The 20696-nt window shown below is 49.2% G+C and overlaps 1 protein-coding gene and 1 pseudogene across 1 annotated transcript; one reads left to right on the top strand and one right to left on the bottom strand.

The window, feature by feature from the left end:
• The first annotated feature begins 260 nt into the window (after positions 1-260).
• LOC125621418 (killer cell lectin-like receptor subfamily F member 1) overlaps positions 261-20696 on the top strand; it is a 77077-nt pseudogene continuing 56641 nt past the window's right edge.
• LOC125621680 (uncharacterized) lies at positions 12918-20615 on the bottom strand (the record flags this gene model as incomplete). The annotated part of the gene is given in 7 exon segments (XM_048818809.2): positions 12918-14570; positions 16454-16563; positions 17353-17561; positions 18440-18532; positions 19656-19728; positions 19730-19908; positions 20447-20615. Coding segments are annotated over 7 exon segments (978 nt in total), but the record flags the coding sequence as incomplete, so codon positions are not given.

Here is a 20696-nt window from a genome sequence, read left to right as displayed (position 1 = left end):
GCATCGGTTTGAAACCTGGTTCAGCACGGCTAGCCGAGGGGCCCTGACCCACTTTTATTCAAAGCCGTTCTGTCCAACCAGTTCAGGTCTCCTGTACAGTCCAGGGGAGGGTGAAGGAGAGAGATGTAGCTAAGACCACACATGCACTTGATACCTGCGTTTCCTGTGTGGTTTCCCTTGAAGAACGCCAGTTCATGGGGGGCCTCCTGTCCCCGCTCTGAGCACCTGCTGGGAAATCAAACCAGGGACGCGCTTGGCCAATGGAGGATGAAGAGGGCTACATGGTATTAAACCTCCGGCCGAAGCAGAAACAACCAGGCCGCCCCCCGGGAGCTGGGCCCCAAGGTAAGTGACTTAGCATCCTCCCAGAGCGTCTGCTTTCGCAACGCAGCAATTGCAGAGTGTGGCTGGGGCTTCAAAGAGACCCAAGGGAACTGAAATTTACTAGGAGAGTTGGGCGCCCAAGTCCACTGGACAGCTTTGACAGTCCCAGCCTGGGTCTTTGCATGCTGCATTTCAGAAGAGATGAGTGAAAGTGTCTCAGGGTGAGTGGATGACTCCCTGGGAGTAAGAGTGGCAGAATCTGGCCCTTAATACTGTATTTCCAATGTCACAGCTAAGGACTTGATCCCGCAAATACTTACTACTTGGTGTAGGGTTCACTATGCTGCATAGCACCGTTCAGGGCCTACACCTCAAACGATAACTAACATTTCTCACGAGCTGATGTTAAAATCAGTGGAGCTCCAGCCGTGACTCCATACAGCCATTAAGCAGAAGGCAGTTTTCAGCACAAGCCTGATTCTGAGTGAACTTCACCTCCCTTTGTAACTTTCTTAGCGGTTGGGAAATCTCTGTTTAGCCCGAATCGTAGGTATGCTGTGTTGGTACCAGGATATGAGATAGACAAGGTAGGTGGGTAATATCTTTTATTGGACCAACTTCGGTTGGTGGAAGAGACAAACTTTCCAGCCACACGGAGCTTTCCTTCAGGTCTGTGTAGTTCGAAAACTTGTCTCTTCCACCAAATAAAGATGAACCAATAAGAACATAAGAACGGCCACATTGGGTCAGACCAAAGGTCCATCTAGCCCAGTGTCCTGTCTTCCGACAGTGGCTAAAGCCAGGTGCCCCAGAGGGAATGAACAGAACAGGGAATCATCAAGTGAGAGGTAATTACCCAACCTTAATGGGTAGGTCTTGGCTTAGGAAGATCCAGCTGAACTGGGCAGAAGTGCACTGAATGACTAAAGAAGAAACCGGTCTGCCCGCTATACTAAGGAACCATGCTGCTGTTTTTGGAGAGGATCTGGGAAGTATGAAGGGAATCACTGTGACATTGAAATATGTGTGTCGTTCTGAGGCTAGGGGAGAATTTTCACTGAAAAGTTTGGAGTAAATTGACAAGCTGTATATTCAATTCAAAGACAGGCAAAAGGGGATTGTTTTTTCTCCATGCAGACCTCTATATAGTTTGTTCTGTAAAATCCATACTAGTTTTATTCTTTAGAGAGAAAACTGCTCTTGTGGCTGACATTTGCCTTCTGCTGGGTTCAATTCCCAGCTGTACCACTGGGTCCCTGGGCAACTTGGGGCAAATCACTGTATCTCTGCACCTCAGTTTCCTCTGCTGTAGCATGGGGATGAAAACGAAGGCCCTTATTTTTAAAAGCTATTTCCTGGGAATTTATCAGTGTTTATTCTAAAAAAATTTTAATGTGTTCAAATCAGTAAAAACTGAAAACAAAAGGCAGTGGGTGGGTCAGAGGGGTCTTGGTCTCTTGGGGGCCCAGGGAAAGGGGGGTACTCATGATAACAGAGACTTGGTGGGATAACTCACATGGCTGGAGTACTGTCATGGATGGTTATAAACTGTTCAGGAAGGACAGACAGGGCAGAAAAGGTGGGGGAGTAGCACTGTATGTAAGGGAGCAGTATGACTGCTCAGAGCTCAAGTATGAAACTGCAGAAAAACCTGAGTGTCTCTGGATTAAGTTTAGAAGTGTGAGCAACAAGAGTGATGTAGTGGTGGGAGTCTGCTATAGACCACCGGACTAGGTGGATGAGGTGGATGAGGCTTTCTTCCGGCAACTCACGGAAGTTACTAGATTGCACACCCTGGTTCTCACGGGCGACTTTAATCATCCTGATATCTGCTGGGAGAGCACTGCAGCAGTGCACAGACAATTCAGGAAGTTTTTGGAAACTGTAGGGGACAATTTCCTGGTGCAAGTGCTGGAGGAGCCAACTAGGGGGAGAGCTTTTCTTGACCTGCTGCTCACAAACCGGGAAGAATTAGGGGAAGCAAAAGTGGACGGGAATCTGGGAGGCAGTGACCATGAGTTGGTCGAGTTCAGGATCCTGACACAGGGAAGAAAGGTAAGCAGCAGAATACGGACCCTGGACTTCAGGAAAGCAGACTTCGACTCCCTCAGGGAACTGATGGGTAGGATCCCCTGGGGGAATAACATGAGTGGGAAAGGAGTCCAGGAGAGCTGGCTGTATTTCAAAGAATCCCTATTGAGGTTACAGGGACAAACCATCCCGATGTGTCGAAAGAATAGTAAATATGGCAGGCGACCAGCTTGGCTTAACAGTGAAATCCTTGCGGATCTTAAACATAAAAAAGAAGCTTACAAGAAGTGGAAGATTGGACAAATGACTAGGGAAGAGTATAAAAATGTTGCTCGGGCATGTAGGAATGAAATCAGGAGGGCCAAATCGCACCTGGAGCTGCAGCTAGCAAGAGATGTTAAGAGTAACAAGAAGGATTTCTTGTTGGCAACAAGAAGAAAGCCAAGGAAAGTGTGGGCCCCTTACTGAATGAGGGAGGCAACCTAGTGACAGAGGATGTGGAAAAAGCTAATGTACTCAATGCTTTTTTTGCCTCTGTTTTCACGATCAAGGTCAGCTCCCAGACTGCTACGCTGGGCAACACAGCATAGGGAGGAGGTAACCAGCCCTCTGCGGAGAAAGAAATGGTTAGGAACTATTTAGAAAAGCTGGACGTGCACAAGTCCATGGGGCCGGTTGCGTTGCATCCAAGAGTGCTAAAGGAGTTGGCGGCTGTGATTGCAGAGCCATTGGCCATTATCTTTGAAAACTCATGGCGATCGGGGGAAGTCCCGGACGACTGGAAAAAGGCTAATGTAGTGCCCATCTTTAAAAAAGGGAAGAAGGAGGATCCTGGGAACTACAGACCAGTCAGCCTCACCTCAGTCCCCGGAAAAATCATGGAGCAGGTCCTCAAAGAATCAATCCTGAAGCACTTACATGAGAGGAAAGTGATCAGGAACAGTCAGCATGGATTCACCAAGGGAAGGTCATGCCTGACTAATCTAATCGCCTTCTATGATGAGATTACTGGTTCTGTGGATGAAGGGAAAGCAGTGGATGTATTGTTTCTTGACTTTAGCAAAGCTTTTGACACAGTCTCCCACAGTATTCTTGTCAGCAAGTTAAAGAAGTATGGGCTGGATGAATGCACTATAAGGTGGGTAGAAAGTTGGCTAGATTGTCGGGCTCAACGGGTAGTGATCAATGGCTCCATGTCTAGATGGCAGCCGGTGTCAAGTGGAGTGCCCCAGGGGTCGGTCCTGGGGCCGGTTTTGTTCAATATCTTCATAAATGATCTGGAGGATGGTGTGGATTGCACTCTCAACAAATTTGCGGATGATACTAAACTAGGAAGAGTGGTAGATACGGTGGCAGGTAGGGATAGGATACAGAGGGACCTAGACAAATTGGAGGATTGGGCCAAAAGAAATCTGATGAGATTCAACAAGGATAAGTGCAGGGTCCTGCACTTAGGACAGAAGAACCCAATGCACCGCTACAGACTAGGGACCGAATGGCTAGGCAGCAGTTCTGCGGAAAAGGGCATAGGGGTGACAGTGGACGAGAAGCTGGATATGAGTCAACAGTGTGCCCTTGTTGCCAAGAAGGCCAGTGGCATTTTGGGATGTATAAGTAGGGGCATAGCAAGCAGATCAAGGGACGTGATCGTTCCCCTCTATTCGACATTGGTGAGGCCTCATCTGGAGTACTGTGTCCAGTTTTGGGCCCCACACTACAAGAAGGATGTGGATAAATTGGAGAGAGTCCAGCGAAGGGCAACAAAAATGATTAGGGGTCTGGAACACATGACTTCTGAGGAGAGGCTGAGGGAACTGGGATTGTTTAGCCTGCAGAAGAGAAGAATGAGGGGGGATTTGATAGCTGCTTTCAACTACCTGAGAGGTGGTTCCAAAGAGGATGGTTCTAGACTATTCTCAGTGGTAGAAGAGGACAGAACAAGGAGTAATGGTCTCAAGTTGCAGTGTGGGAGGTTTAGGTTGGATATTAGGAAAAACTTTTTCACTAGGAGGGTGGTGAAGCACTGGAATGCGTTACCTAGGGAGGTGGTGGAATCTCCTTCCTTAGATGTTTTTAAGGTCAGGCTTGAAAAAGCCCTGGCTGGGATGATTTAATTGGGGATTGGTCCTGCTTTGAGTAGGGGGTTGGACTAGATGACCTCCTGAGGTCCCTTCCAACCCTGATATTCTATGATTCTATTCTATGATTCTATGATGTAGCAGTCAGGTAGTCTCAGCTATCGAGATCCTACTCATCTTGTTCCCCCACTTCTCAGGGGAAGTGGACAGGGCTAATGTGAAGGGCTGGGGTCAGGAGGGGCACACAAAGTACTGGATCTCCTGCCACACAGCCTCCTCCTCATCCCGGCCCTTCAGCACAGCCCCAGCTGCTTCCTGGGGCCATGCTGAAGGGGTGAGGTCAGGAGAGGGCTCTGTGCGGAGTCAGAAGAGGTTCTGTGTGACTGGTCTTGGCTGCCAGGACCAGGCTCCCTGCCCATCTCACTCTCCAAGGCAGAGAGACCCGTCTGCTTCCCCTGTCAGACAGAACCTGTGCAGGAGAAGTAGGAGGGACTACGCTGTTGATTTATTTGGAGATGGGTCCTGCTTTTGAGCAGGGGGTTGGACTAGATGACCTCCTGAGGTCCCTTCCAACCCTGATATTCTATGATTCTATGATTCTATGAAGGGCCAGGGTCCGGTGGAGTGCTCAGTACTTAATGTGTGCAGTCTTTCCCCCCCACCCCACCCCCCTCCACTGCCCTTCATTTTAAGTTTCAGTTCTACTTCTTCTGCAAAAAATTCTTGGGTCCCAAAAAAGCCAAAGTCTGGTGGAAAATCGGTACAACCTAAATCCTGGCTTTTTCAAAACTTGGGAAACTTTCAGAGAAAAATGAGTAAATACTGAAAATGAAGAGGATCCTTGCATGAGGATCATAATCCTTTCTTTGCCTAGGCTATTCAGATCACATGCTCTCGTATTGTGTTTGTGTGGTGTGTAGTGCAATGATGATGGATGAACCATAAGAATGGGCTCCTTATATTGGCTGGATCTTACTGTAACATTAGTAATAATTAACTAATAACTTGGGTGTCAATAAAAATTCAAACCAACACGTCCAACTTTTATAAATTATGGGCTCCAATTTTAAGATGTAGTTCAAAAGGAATACATTTGGGGCAGGTCTCTGGCCTGGGTGAAACAGGAGGTCAGATCACAGTGGTGTCCCTCCTGGCCTTGAAGTCTACTTATCCAGAAGTTACTCAAAGTCAGATTATTTAATGCTGGGAACACTGTGACTTCTGCCAGGGCAATTATAAGCGTTGCTGGAAGGCCCAAGACTAAACAAGCTTCATTTAAAGTAGAGCTGGTTGAAAAAGCTACAAATTTTTTACAAAATTCTTTGAAGTTTTTGTTTGCTGGTTTGGAAGGTGCCTTATTTTTCTAATTTTTACAAATTTTCATCAAAATATTGAATTGAAATTTTTAAACTTTTTTTGTAGTATTTCACCCTCTTTTGCTTTTTCTTTGCTTTTCCCATTTTGCAACTGAAAAGGGAATCCCACCCTTTTTCAATGGGAAAATGGGGGAAAAAAAGGATGGAGGGAAGGAAGTGGGGGGGAGGGTAAAGGGAAGGAAAAAACAAACATTTTCCCTTTCATCAAAAAAACATTTTCGAAGCAACAAATTTTGCCAACATTTTCATTTAAAATTTGTAAAAAAAAAAGATGTTTTGAACAAAAATTCCTACCATCTCTAGTTCAAAGTGAAAAATAAATCTCTGGTCCTGTTCCTATGGAAGACAGCCTTGAAAATGTGGAGTTGCCAATTCTACATAAGCCACAGTGGCTTTCTATACAAGTTGTTCACAGCATACACGAAAAGAACTTAGATAAAAACATAACTACTCTTGCTGGAAGGTTGCAATGTAATGCGACTTTATTTTGTAGAATTCAGAATAAGAATGCACAAGAACCAAAAACAGAGAGAGACAAAGCAGGCTGCTCCCTAAAACACAGCAGCGCAGCTCACTCCACCTTACTCAAGGCTGGCTCTCTGCAGACTGACTGTAATGGCACATTTCCCAACTGCGCCCAGAGGCCTGCAAGCAGGACCAGGAAAACCCTTGAGGATTTAAAGGGATGGCTTGTCATTTTAACACAGCTTTCCACATACCACAGCTGGGATGACTGAAGCACAGATTCACTGTGTAGCCACATGGGCAAATACCCATCACCACCCCCTTTGTGTAACACTGTCAGTGAGTCAGAGTGCCTGTTAATTAGTTACCTGGATGACAGTAGGTCGTATGATTGTTTGCAGTGGTGGATAGCCGTGTTGGTCCCAGGATATTGGAACAACAAGGTGGGTGAGGTGATACCTCTTATTGGACCAACTTCTCTTGGTGGAAGGGACAAGCTCTGAAGAAGAGCTTGGTGTATCTCAAAAGCTTGTCTCTCACCAACAGAAGTTGGTCCATTAAACGATGTTACCTCACCTTCCGTGTCTCTCTCATCGGTATCATTATTGTGTGCTTCAGCTTCCCTGTACATTACTCTGGTTATCCCTATACAGCTGAAACGGCTGCTCCTGACAGTACCTGGGTACTGCATGGGCTCCACGGCAGAGTCTCATGTCTCACTGCTATCCCTTCCCCTGCATGTTGACTGTGCTTCAAATACTGATGGTTGCAGATTCCCATCAGCGTCCCCACTGGATTCAAATTGCTCTAGGGGTCGGATGGGCTGGGACTATTGTCCTGCTGGCAGCTGATAGCACTGGGGCTGCGGGGTGAGTAGTTCCAGGACATGTATCCCTTTGCACAGGTATGTAACAATGCACCATGAATTCCCCTTCCTCCACATCGCCATCAGGATTCCACTTCTGCTTCCAGTGTGTCTGTGACTAAAACTCCAGGCACATCCTCATCATCAGGTGTACATCAGAGCTGGATACATGAGATTCCTGGGACCTGCCTAGACCATGTCGCTGTTAAACGTGTAGGGAAAAGGGGACTGCACCTTACAATGTGTGATGAAAAAGAGTCTCATTTGTTCTGTGTCTCACTCCAGCTCTCTAACCCTACCCTAGATTCAACAGATACAGTATTTAGTGGGTTTAATACTAGGGTTTGTAACACCTGGCCAGGTTTTCCCAGGATCGTCCCTTTAAATCTGTCCAGGTGCTCAGTACACACTGCCAGCTGTCTAGTTATACAGGCTCAGGATCATCCCGGATGTCCCAGGTTTTTGTTCCTCAAAGGTGACAACCCCATTAAACACTCCGTTTTCTCCAGTCCCTCTTGTCATTGACGCTGGTGCTGTTTTGAAGTTTTCCAGTTACAAGTCCCTTGTGAAGAACGGACCAGAGCAGCAATGAATACCCTGCATAGCGAAGGGGCCAGTCACAGACCCACCAATGGAACAAAGTGCGACACTGGCCTGGAGGATTTCCTGTCTCGCTTGAAACAATTTCTGTGTGAACCTCCCTATAGCAGCTCAGGAGGTAACCTCAGCTCATTCTGCACTGCAGTGATATCTAGTGGTGAATTTGTAATTCAGGGTGCACAGAACTGGTAACTTCAATATGTGCAGTAAATATCCTATTGCTTATGAATCTTGCATTCCATGGGTTAAGACAGGGATCTCAAACTCAAATCACCAGGAGGGCCACATGAGGACTAGTACATTGGCCCGAGGGCCACACCACTGACACCTTTTCATACAAAGATACAAAAGCCCCCCACCCTCAGCCCCGCCTCCACGCCACCCCTTCCATGAGGCCGCGCCTCTGCCCGTCCTCTTCCCACCCCTTCCCCGCCCCCATTCCAACTCCTTCCCCAAAGTCCCCACCCCAACTCCATCCCCTCCCTACCCCTATTCCAACCCTTTCCCCAAATCCCTGCCCCGGCCCCGCCTCTTCTCCACCTCCTCCCCTGAGCATGCCGCATCCCCGCTCCTCCCCACTCCCTCCTGGAAAGTCCTAAGCGCTGCCAAACAGCTGTTTGGTGGCAGGAAGCACTGGCGGAGGAGCAGGGATGTGGCGCGATCAGGGGGGTGAAGGCAGCAGGCGGGGGTGAGGGGAGCTATGGTGGACCACAGGAAATAACTCCTCAGGCCACACATCTGAGACCCCTGAGTTAAGAGATCCCCTAATCTCTTTCCTATATCCCATCTTATACACACCAGTGCCCTGCAGGGGAAAAAGATTGCCCGATGGCTTAGCTATCTCTCTACCATAAAACATCTGGCAACAATATGCAGCCATCTCTGGGGAGAAACCTTCTGGCTCTTTAGCAGCACACAGCAACACTGTACACAATAGCTAAGGGGCAGAAATGTCCAACTGAAGTTTCAGGGGGGAATTAAGGGAAGGGGAAAATGTAGCTACCCAAACTGGTACAGCAACATCAAAAGAGGCAACAAGATTTAATAAGCTTGTTTTGATTCCACCCTCTGAAAGACAGGAAGAGCTGATGAGATCAAAACACAGAGGTGCTAATTTTCAGTGCCCCAAGCCCTATTGCTGTGTTTGGAATGGCAGCAGCTGAGAGCCCAGAAACAAGATATTTTTCTAACAAGTGAGTTTGAGAAGAGTTGAACTCCATGAAACTAGTTTTTCTTTATTTCCCAAAGAACGGCCTTCCCGTAACTCATCCGAAAGATGTGAGATGAGAGGGTCTGTAAAGAGCCCGCAATGAGAAATGTGGCTTTGCTGTGCCAGAAAAGAATTGTTTAAGAAATAAGTGTAAGTCATGCGCAGGCAAAAAATGTGATCTTTATTAATGTTTAGCATTTAGATCCCCTTCCATCGGAGCATCACAAAGGGCTTTACGGTCTCAATAGATTCAGCTTCCCAACCCCTGGAGGTCATTATCCCATTTTCACTGCAGGGGAAACTGAGGCACACACGATGAAGCGACTTGTCCAAGGTTAAGCAATGGGTCAGTGTCAAAGCTGGGATTAGAATCAACATTGCCCGATTCCCAAGACCTCTGCTTGGACAGAGGTCCAAACTAGGCCAGTGCTGCCTTTTCTCCTGATTTTATGGGTGCAGTTATCCAGGAACATGCATGAATAAATGTATATGTATCTCCACACAACCCTCAATTCTCAGGGTGTTTCTTGCACACCAGCAGATCATCACTTTCCAGCAGGCTTCCCCACCACCAACCTTTAAGATGCATCAGAAGAAGGCCAATGGGAATGGCAAGCTTTTTGCTGGACAGCTTTAGTTTCCTATTTTGCATGATCTTTGGGTGGACGGGGGAGATTGCGTTCACCGACAGTCCATAACTTTGATTTAAATACATCCACGATCTAATGATTTCCACCTTCAGATAAAAGCACCAGATCCCCACACAGTTCCACGCATGATCTGGCATTATCCAGTACCAGGGGGCTGGCTGACACCTTTACCAATTCACCTCCACCCTGGGCTGCAGCGCTCCCTGCTATGTGAATACTGGGCCTGACCTTAAACAAAACTAGAGGAAAAACGGCCTCGATGGAACGTTGAAAATGAAGATTCTGTACAGACATCTCTGTCTTCATTCCCCACTCCAGATGGCTCCAGGTGCAGACTCTGCCCCACGGAATGGCTCATGCATGGGGGAAAATGTTACTGGGCATCTAAAGAGAGTCGAGTTTGGCACAAGGGCCATGATGATTGCTCAGTGAAGAGTTCTCACCTCCTGGTGATTCAGGATAAAAAGGAGATGGTAAAGTAAAAGGAAGGTTTACATAAACTTCAGCTGGGGTAATGGGTCGCCAGTTGTAATATCATTGCCCCTATTTCTAACACCACTGCTGCTCCTCTGCCAAGCAGAAGCAGCATGCCAGGGCCTTGTTGGGTGATTTCCGGTGCAGGAGAAGTCAACGACATGGAGTCTGGGACTACTTGCTATATTTATATAAACATCAGTCCTGGAACAGAGATGGTCAAACACCACACCGGGCAATCCTTTCTCCCAGGCATCTAAGCCCAACACCAATGGCCAGTTCCCAGTGAGTGCCTCTGCCTCCAGCATTGACCTGTCTTTGGAAGGAAGTAGCTTTGGCTCAGGTTCAAGGGGAAGAAGTGCTGACTGTTTCTCCTGATAGCCACTGAAGATCAAGAGCCCAAAGGGAGTATGCAGGGAATTCTAGCAAGTTATGGCATGTTCACCCATTCCCTTCTACTTTACACTTCACAGGATTTCATATCCAGTGTTATACAGGACACAAATCCAGTTTGGCTGGGACTCACTGTGACATCCCCAGAGTAGAAGTGGACCTGGGTGTACAACTCCCTTCTAGATCAAACACTGTGAGAGTTTGCTGGGCTTTACTATTTTCTATCAGCTTAGAAAAAATAGTTTAATTTTCTGATTTGACAGGGACAAAAAGTGATACACTACCTCCTCTGTCACTAATAGGAATTGAAGGTCATGACACAGGTCAGTAGGACGGTAATTTTCTCTGAGGTATTACTGTGTATTTTGCCCTATTTGAGTTGGTGCAAATCTGCCGGAACTCCACTGGCGTCAATGGAGCCAGATCCCCAGCTGGTGTGAGTTGCCGATAGCTCCACTGAGTGAGGGACTGGTGACCCACTGTGCCAGGCATTGTACACACACCTATAACAAAGAGGGACCCTCCCCCACAGAGCTCTCACCATATAGGTGTAAGCAGTGTCAGGATGAGCTCCACCCTGACATCTGGTGGTGGGGTGTGGCAAGTTGTGGAAAAGAACTTCAGGGGCCGATCTCATTTGCATAGGCACACCCACCCCGCCTAGAATGAGGCCATAGTTGCCCAAATGGTCACTTTGGCTGCTGTGGGATCCCCAGTGTCTCTGTTATTGGGGCAGAAAGAATAAATTGTTATTACCCTGATTATGGGAACTGTGCTTGGAACTGTACTTGGCCTTTTGTTATGATGGAGGGACTCACCATCAACTAAGTGGCACTCGCTAGGCAAGGGTCATGGGTTCCAAAACTCTGTGAATTGAAAGAGGCTGGGGACAAGTATTAACACTTGGTTGTATGGGCCCCTTGGTGAGGGCCTTACATACTAATTGCACTTCCTCTTCTCTCCACTATAGAATATCAGAGCTAATTTTGATTTCATTAGAAGTCTAGTTACAGGTGCTGAGCTCACTTTGGGCTAATAGTGCACCAGCACTGAGGCTTCCCTACTACAAGCTGAATTCACCAAAGAGCTGAAATCGCTGAGCGTTGTGTTAAGTAGTGAGGGAGCCTGAAGATATATTGCGGAGCAGTTTGCGGGACGGCTGGAGTGCCTTGTGGACAGGCTGGTGGAGCAGTTCGTAGGACGGCGGGAGCTGCTGGTGGGATGCGGAGCAGTTTGTGGACAGGCTGGTGGAGCAGGTCGTGGGACTGCGGGAGCTACTTGTGGGCCGCGGAGCTGAGTGAAGGAGTTTGTGGGGCGGCTGGCGGAGCGAAGGCCTATGGAGCTGTGGGGCGGTCAGCTTCAGATCATGTAAGGTGCCTCTTACCCCCATCCCATCTCCACCCAGGTTGGGAGGTAAAGCTCCGCAGATAAACTTTCGAACCAGTCTCTGCAAAGCTCCCTTATACGTCCATGTATTTACTACGCGTTTGCCTGTTACACATCTGCAAGTGGGCAAGAACCGCCCACGCCTTTCCCCACCCCATGAGGGCAAACAAACCCTAGACTCCTCTCAGCTGCATACTCCAAAACTCCCCCGCATCATTCAATGGCCTGCTTCCACATGGTACACAAATGTGTTCCTATTTCAGGATTTTAAGAGAACACACCCATTAATGTAACTAGATCATGCATTCAGAACATGAAGGGGCCTGCATCTGAGTGGTACATTCTTCTCCCAGCCCACAGCGTCTGTGTCAAAGTACTAGCTGATCAAAGCTTGAAATGTTCAGGATTTGATTCTCCCCCCTTTCCTCCCCGCCCCCATGCTCAACCTCTGCCACCCCACCCTTTCCACTGTGCCTGAGCAATCAGGGTGTCAGTCGCTGACCCCAATGTAACTTAAAGCTGAAGGGGGGAAAAGGGGGATGGAAAAAATCTAAAGTGTCTTTAAACTTCAGTTCCAGTTATCTTAGCTATCAAATCTGAGCTTGATGCTGGAATCTCTGGGTGCTATTACGTGGCCTTGATTATCATAATGGGTCATTCTGAACATCGAAATGCAGACTAGATGATCCTAATGGTCCTTTTGAGACTTATGCTCTATTAATCTAAGCTAGGACTACAAACATTAAAATACCTTAATTGTCTGGTTCTTGCACGGTGTCATTACAGGGCAGTGTTAAGGTTGTTTAATTTGCCAACTCTGTATTTCCATGCCTCAACAGGTCTTTTAAATATAACCTTAATTGTGGATTTCCTGGGTTTATAACACTGATTTTGGGGATAATTGCAAATCCCTCGAACATATTTCACTCTAAATTATTGATGTGTGCACTCAACCTTCACTCCAGCTTAATCTGGTCATTTGTGTCTGGGAATTATTACACATTTGTTGCTATTATTACTCCTGGGGAATTCTGTGCCAAAAAACTAAAAATTCTGTACACAATATTTTAAAATTCTGCACATTTTATTTGTCAAAATAACACAATATAATCACGGCTGTTTCAATTGTTTTGGTCATTTATTTCGAAATGCCTGTCAGCAAGTATGTCTGTAACAATACAGACAACAAAAAAGATTCAGGAAATGTTTTTTGACAAATTAATTCCTTACTAAGCATATTTATACAGAGTTTTGAGTAATAATTTAAACTACAATACATAAATGTATTTCCCGCACCCCTTGGAAGTAGTGCAAAGGCTTGGGAGACTCAGGGATAATGGAGGTGCTGAGGAAGAGGGAAGTAATTTGTAATGAACCTGGAGGCTTGTGGGGTGTGGGTGGGAGAAGTATGAAACAATTTTTTGGGAGGGGGAAGGACTGTTAGAGAGTTGGGGAGCCTCCCCTGTGCAGACCCTGGGTGACCCCTAGCCTCTCCCATTCAGTCAGGCACATCCGCCCCTGTCTGAGTGTGTCCCTGCCAGCCCATTCAGCCACACCTCCTCACCCCTGTGGCCCTGCACCCCTACTCTCAGACAAAAGGCACTTCCAGCAAGACTAGAGGGGTTGATTTAAGAGGAAAGATTAAATGAGAACTGGCCTAAAATCATCACTGGTGTAGCATCAGTATTGTGCCTGAGGCCTGACTCAGGACCAGGGCCCCATTGTGCTGGGCACTGCACCTGCAGCAAGGCAAGGAACCTGCCCCAAGTAGCTAACCATCTAATTGTAGAACAAAAGTGCAACAAGTGTGTTTAATAATAGGAGGAAGAACTGAGAGGAGGAGAAGAGTAAAAGTGGGAGGAAGTTAAACTAATTTGTTATATTGATGCAGTCACTGGGTTCCTGGATTTGAGGTAACTGATGGTCTACTTAATACTGTATTTATAAAAGATTGCCAGAGACCCCGAGAGAGTTGGACGGGTTCTCATGTGTTGCAGCACCGTAAAAATCCAAATAAGGGAAAAGAAAAAATAAGATCGGGGTTACACAAGCTCATGAATGCCCAGTTTGATTGGTCAGGAGATGTATATGAAGATGTACCTAATCCACTGCCTATTTCCATTTCAAAAAAATTATTGCTGCTATGAATTCCTGCACCAGTTTTCTTTCCCTTCTTTAGCTCTGCCTTCACATTACAAACCAGTGAGGAGGTAAACCCAGGGTCGACAGAAAACATAGCCACCTATAAGCGTACTCCTAAGGGGCAGAGGTTTGATCTAGAGCAGGACATGTGGAAAACACTAGAGATTGTGTATGCATGGGGTATAACTAGGAGAACTGAGTAAAAGGGGGCTAGTTAATTTCAGGAAAGTTTCCTTAGAAAGCGACAACTCTGTTCCACTTTGGATCAAGCTATAAAGAACATGGAAGCCCCACTGTTTGAGGTATTGACAATCAGAAACAGGACAGACCCCAGAGGAAGAGACTGTAGGGAATAAATACTCATCCTGGTCTGTCTACAGGTGCTAGGACTTCAAGCTTTTCCAGATCACATTTTGATTATTCTCAAACTTTCATATCCTAGGCTGTGCAGTTCCCTTTCCCACTGTATATGCGTCATGTTTGCTGCAAATCCAGTTTTTGAGTGAGGAGCACCTTGAAGAGCCAACAAATCCATCACTTAGATATGCACAATGTCCTCCTCCTTTAATTTCAAACCTGTAACACAAAAGCCAGAAGCTAGAGTCAAGCAGGGTCTGGGCATTGTCTGCCCCTCCCAGAGGGAGGGAGGTGCTCCACGTTAATGCAACACCTCAATTAGCCATCAAGCCCCCATTGTACAGGGAGCAAAGAGGGCCACTGAAATTCCTCCCTGGAGGAAAGGGAGCAAATGGGGAAGATGGAATTAAACAGAGCCAGTTTGGGGTTAGCAGGGCAGAGAAAGGGGTAGAGGGGCAGCCCCAGCTTTTATTCCAGGTAGATTTTTTTAAATCCCAATTCCTGGTCATTTCTGCCCCCAGTTGGGACCGGTGATCAGCTCTTGCAGCCAGATTTCCAGCCAGAGTGCCCCAAAAGGAAGGATTCCAGGGACCATTCCCACATGGCATTGAACATGGAGCCCACGCGCACACACACGGACTTCCCCAGCAGGGATGCTTCTTAGACCTGCGACTCTCAACCTTTCCAGACTTCTATACCCCTTTCAGAAGTCTGATTTGTCTGGCATACCCCAAGCTTCACCTCACTTCAAAGCTACTTGGCTTACAAAATCAGACATAAAAATACAAACAAAGAGAAGTGTCATAGCCATTATCACTGAAAAATTGCTACTTTCTAATTTTTACCATGTAAAATAATATTGATTGGCATATAAATATTGTACTTACCTTTCAGTGCATAGTCTATAGAGCAGTATAAACAAGTCGCTGTCTGTAGGAAATTTTAGTTTGTACTGACTTCGCTAGTGCTTTTTCTGTAGCCTGATGTACAACTAGGCAAATATCTAGATGAGCTGATGTACCCCAGGGGAACGTGTACCCCTGGTTGAGAACCACTGTCTTCGAGCACTGAGAATCTGTTTCAACCCCTGAGGTATGCCAGGGCAGATGGATTTGTTCCTGAGCTAAGTTCGGCTCCTTTTATGACAGCCTCCACCATGCCCAACAGATTTCAAAGCCACAACCCCAGGAGTAAGAGTCCCATGCTCCACCCAACCCCTTCACATACTATCCCAAGAGTCGGATGAGTCTGGAGACAGACCCCCGACAGAGCTCAGGGACCGCTCATAGAGCCTCCAGTTTCACAACTGGTTCCATGGAGGGATGGTTAGGATGCTCGTTATCCCTAAGACCGTCTTCAGGGTGTTAGTATTACTCGGGCGGTTTCAGAACCCAAAGCAATGGTAACTGAACGGTTTCCCGCCAGGTGGTGTCAGGAATAAGCCAATGGGAACACAGCAATTTGGTCTGATGAAAGATTAATACCAGTAAGCGCGCTCTTAACCACTATTTATTACCTATTAAGCACACACACACACACAGACAATTTAGGACACCCCAGATATAGTTACCCACAATCTGAGATGGTTTCAAGTAATCACCAGCCGGCCTTCCAAGGACCCTCTTTCCATCCCGCTGACAGGGATTAAGAGGTCAGATCCTTTCCCGGAAAATAAATACCTCAGAGCAGTCCAAGGAAGAGTCTTTTAATGCATCAGCACAATAACCTCCACTGAGCTGGGTCACCAATTTTCCCCAATTTCAACAAACTACTTATTATTGCAAAACATTTTTAGTATTTTTAGCCTTGACAACAATATATTAGGGGCCCCTAAAACCATGGTCGCGATATACTTACTCTTTTCCATAAGTTTTTATTCTATTCTTCCATTTTAATTAACAAACTGCAAATATGCAGCTGTCGGACCTTGTCTCACAAAGGCCTAAGGTGATTCCTCGCTATGTGATGTTTGGTTATCAGCTGGCGGCGGCTGCACATACAAAATGTCTGACTGCAGCCCTGCCAAGTTCTGGGATGCATGCAGAAGGATACATGCAGGAATGTCAAATTCCGGGGCAACATTAGTATAGAGAGGGACTCACTGGTTGTTGAATTCGGTGCCATTGGCCCATTTCCAGGGCTGGTCCTGGTCCTGCTCCCTCCAGAGGCCGAGCCAATGGACAAGTTTGCCTTTACAGCGCAGCAGGAACCGCTTTATTAGAAATACAAGAGCAAAGGGACAGCATGAATGAGACCCTGAGATCATGGTACTGAACCTCACCCACCCCAGAGGGCTCTATACTACAGGGAACATAAGGCCTTGCGGTATGATTTTTTCAAAGGGGAATGCCCACTCACATTCGAGGAGGCTGAGGCATTCAAAGGATGAGCATTCACCCTTTCCATTCACACTATACCTCTGGCTCTTGTCTCTCGATCACTTCCATCCCACAACAATTTCCTGTAGGGGAGGGAAAGCTGCATGGCTCAACATGGATATAAGCTCTAGTCCCGCTCTGCAAGGCCACTCGTATCTTGTATCCTCTCTCCCCATCACTGGAGTGGGGCTAGGAGGACAGAGCTGGGCCGGGAACAGAGCCGGGACCCTTTGCAGAGCCCAGAGGAGGTATACGTGGGCATAAAGCAGATATCCTACTCAGCTGGACATTCCTCCCACCCCGAGCATGGCAGCATAGCAATGCCAGGTTCACAATCCCCTCCTGACCTGCAGCCAGCCCCACTGGCCAGGCTTTGGCTGACCCAGCCCAACCCAAAGGAAGTACTTCTCCTGCCTGGAGCTATGAAGAAAGCACAATCACATACTGACCACAGCTGGATTTCAGCTGCTGGACTTTCATTCCCTTTGGCCTCCCAGCAGGAAAGGAACCAGAGCTCCTTCTGGAACTAGAGAGGTCGGGCCCTACCCCAGTGCAGCCATGTCTGTCCCGCCAAGCCCAGTCTAGGTCATTATCAAGCATCCATGCTGGTGCCTCTCTCTCACCATTTCCTGCTCGCTGTCAATCACAGCCAGGGAAGCACCGAGCGCAGAGCAGATGTTCTGGCTGTAGGTCCAGTTCTCTTGGGCCTTGGAGAAATAGTAGCATTTCCCTTGGTATCCAACCCAGCCATCCGGACAACAGGGGCCAGGAGGGGGATCTGGAGAGAAGACCACAGCAGAGCCAGGATGGACCGAATATCGGCTTGCTATTCCTGAAAATGAGAAAGTAACGTACTAAGAGCTTGTCCCTTCCTGCATCCGGGGGAACAAGCCCCTCATATCTAGGATTCAGAGGTTCCTGAACCCTCTGCCAGATGCTCAGAACTTGAGCCCCAGTGGTGAATTCAGTGAGGCTATAACCGACCCAGTGCCCTGAACAGAGAGCTAGGCCCTCAGACTGAAAGCAGGAGGATGCCAAAACCCAATTAAAGATGGGAGTTCAGAATAATCAACTGTAATGGCTATCCTGGGGCGGGGCGGGCTGGTTCTCTTCCAGAAAGGAGACAGCCCACTTCTGCCCATAAACCCCCAAAAAAATTTCCCCTCCCAAGCTGAGTTCTGATCCCAAAAGGGGAAGAGTGACAGAAACTCCAGGAAGTCCATGAGGGACTTCACTGTTGCTGATGATTTTACATGAGAGGCGCCCAGATACTGCAGTGATGGGCAGCAGGAGAGTATGCTTTGAAACTTGACTCTTAGTTTAGGTTCTCAGCCACAGCCCTTTCCTAAAAAGGCTTTTGCACCAAATAATAAAGTTGGCACTGCTTCTCCTGACAGCAAGCTCAGCTTGGGACTGACTGAGGAGCTCACGGCATCATCTCCCTCTCCCAGGGAAAGGGTGAAGCTGGTAGAAAGGCAAGGCCAGCAGTCTCATAATATCCTTTAGATGGGTGGCAGAGCTGCCGCACAGCTGGGCGTGGGGTCTGAATTCAGTCCATTAAGCCCAATATAGCTCCAGAGAGAGCCGGGGTTTCACAACAGGGAGTTGAAAGTTTTCTGTTTAAAGCGGAGGTGGAGAAAATGAGACACTATGATGGCTAAAGGGAGGAAACAGGACACAGAAACCTGGCCAGGGAGGGCTGGGACTCACCTGAGAGAGCTCCTACCAGAGCACTTATGATCAAGACCCAGACTAGGACTTTATTTGCTAGGCATTTGCAGAATGCGGAGTTAGCTCGATCGCCTGAAAAAGAAAAGCCATTAATGGTCCTAGGGTACTGCTTGCGGGGGGGGGGGGGGGGCAAGAGGGGGGGAGGTGTCAGCATTAGTTACAATCAAGCCTGGTCTATACTGAGGAAATTTACAAGATCAGAAGGGATCACCAAGATCATCGAGCTGGACCTCCTGCACAGGTTCTATCTAGCTTTGCTACTGGCTCCATCTGATCTGCTTGCAGAAAGGGTACATTACAATGGGGACAGTCGCTCCAGCTGAGATTTCTCCACCCTACAGATCCCCACTGGCCCTTCCATCACCATTTCAACTAAAAACCAACATTTGAACCTGTGGGAGTTTTTGTGTTTTCCCAGCATAGCTACAAAGTTGGTGCCCTGGCAGGAGGAAGGATTTAGCAGTACGCTCCCCGCTCTGTAGCGGGATACGTAAAGCTATTTTATTACTTAAATTATGCTCATGTGCAGAGTCAACAGCCAGGTTCAAGATCTGCTGTGATAAGTGCTTTACAAACACATGGGAAGATACGGTTCCTTGCCCAGAGAGTTTACAATCTGAGAAGACAGATGATAGGAAGGGATACCAAAATATATATCACCCCTCTTCCATCCCCATCCTGCATCCCTCTTTCCCCTCAGCCCAGTGCCCTCCCTGGGCACCCCCAGTCATGCTGTCATGGGGCCTGGTGAGCTCAGGGGCACAGAGACAAGGACCCCCATGTTCTGGTGGCAGGAGCTTAAACTCCCCCCACCCCCGCTCTGCCCCCTGCCGAGCGCTGGCTGGGCCCACGCTGCCGAGTGCCCCTGTCCCCGCACACTGGGGTCTCACACTGGCCATACACAGCAGAAGGGGGGAGAATGAACCAGTCAGAGATGGGCCAATGCGGTCACGGGGGCTCTGACATACCCAGTCCAGGAGGGCCCTGCACAGCCCCACGGCCACCGCTGTGCATGCCAGACAGCAGCTGTGAGCCAGGGATCGGTGCCCTGAGAGCCCCTGGGGGTGATCCAGTCCCTGCTGTCCACAGACGGGGGGTTGCTGGGCACTGGCTGCTGCCACTGAGATCATCGCCCTATGTGGGGCAGCCTCAGTGTCTCTCTCCAGCCTGTTCCCAGGCAGCGACGCCCCATTACCTGGCTCCCCGCCAGCCTCCAGGTGTCCCTTGCCCTCAGCAGGCCACTCCTGCAGCGGCTCTTTGCTTTCCATATTCCCGGCTGCTGGCTCCATCGTCTCTCTCAGCGACACTCGGGCTGCACACGCTGCTGGAGGCGCTGGGCTGGGGTCGGCTCCTCTCGGTCTGACTGGGTCCGATTCTGCCGAGCCGAGCCGAGCCGGGGCGGGGGTCCTGGCCCTGGTCGCCCCCCTGCTCCGGACTCTCCAGCCGGTCTGGAAGCCGAGACGGACCCAGCAGGACAGCTCAGGGGCGGGGGGGGGGGGGGGGGCGATTTGTGGTTTCTCGTTCCCTGCCCAGCAGCCCAACCCCCTGCCAGAGGCGGTGCCATGATGATTGAACCCCCTTAACCCCCACCGGCCCCTCCACCCCCCCAGGGCTTCAGAGGCCTGATCAGCCACGGGCCCCGCCCACCCGCGACAGCCTCCCGCGGGGGGCGAGGGGGGGCGGAACCTTCCAGGAAGAGGCGCGAGCAGAGACCCGTGAGGGGGGGTCACCGGCCCGGCCAGCGCCGGAGGGAACCGCGGTGCCCCGCCCCGGGGGGTTTCCCAACAGGACACAGAGGGGGCGGGGCAGGCGGCTCATTTGCATAGAGCGCTCCCGCCCCGGGGCCCTAAGTGCGCATGTGCAGCATCTCTCTGGTTTGCCACTAGGCGGCCTCGCGGGTCACGATCGAAACCGACAGGTTGGCTCCGCCCCCCCCTCGTCCCTTCGTTCTTCTCCGGGCGGCCGCGCCCCGGCCGCGCCTCTCACCCGAAAGTCCCGCGGGCTCCGGGCGGGCGGCACGTGCGGGGCCGGGCCTGGATCGCGGGGATCGGACGCGGGGAGCCACGAGCCTCGCTCCGCTTGTTCTCCGGGCTCTGATCTGCCCAGCGACTCCGGGCTGTGCCGGGCTCGCTCCGCCCCCTGCAGCCACAGCCACTCAGCGCCGCCCAACGCTGCGCCCCGCCCCCTGTCACCGCTCCGCCACTCAGCGCCGCCCAACGCTCTGCCCCGCCCCCTG

The sequence above is a fragment of the Caretta caretta genome, chromosome 14 (genome assembly GCF_965140235.1).
Source record: "Caretta caretta isolate rCarCar2 chromosome 14, rCarCar1.hap1, whole genome shotgun sequence".
Lineage (NCBI taxonomy): Eukaryota > Metazoa > Chordata > Testudines > Cheloniidae > Caretta > Caretta caretta.
The sequence above is the reverse complement of the archived record's forward strand: the minus strand, read 5'-3'. Positions and strand labels throughout refer to the sequence as shown.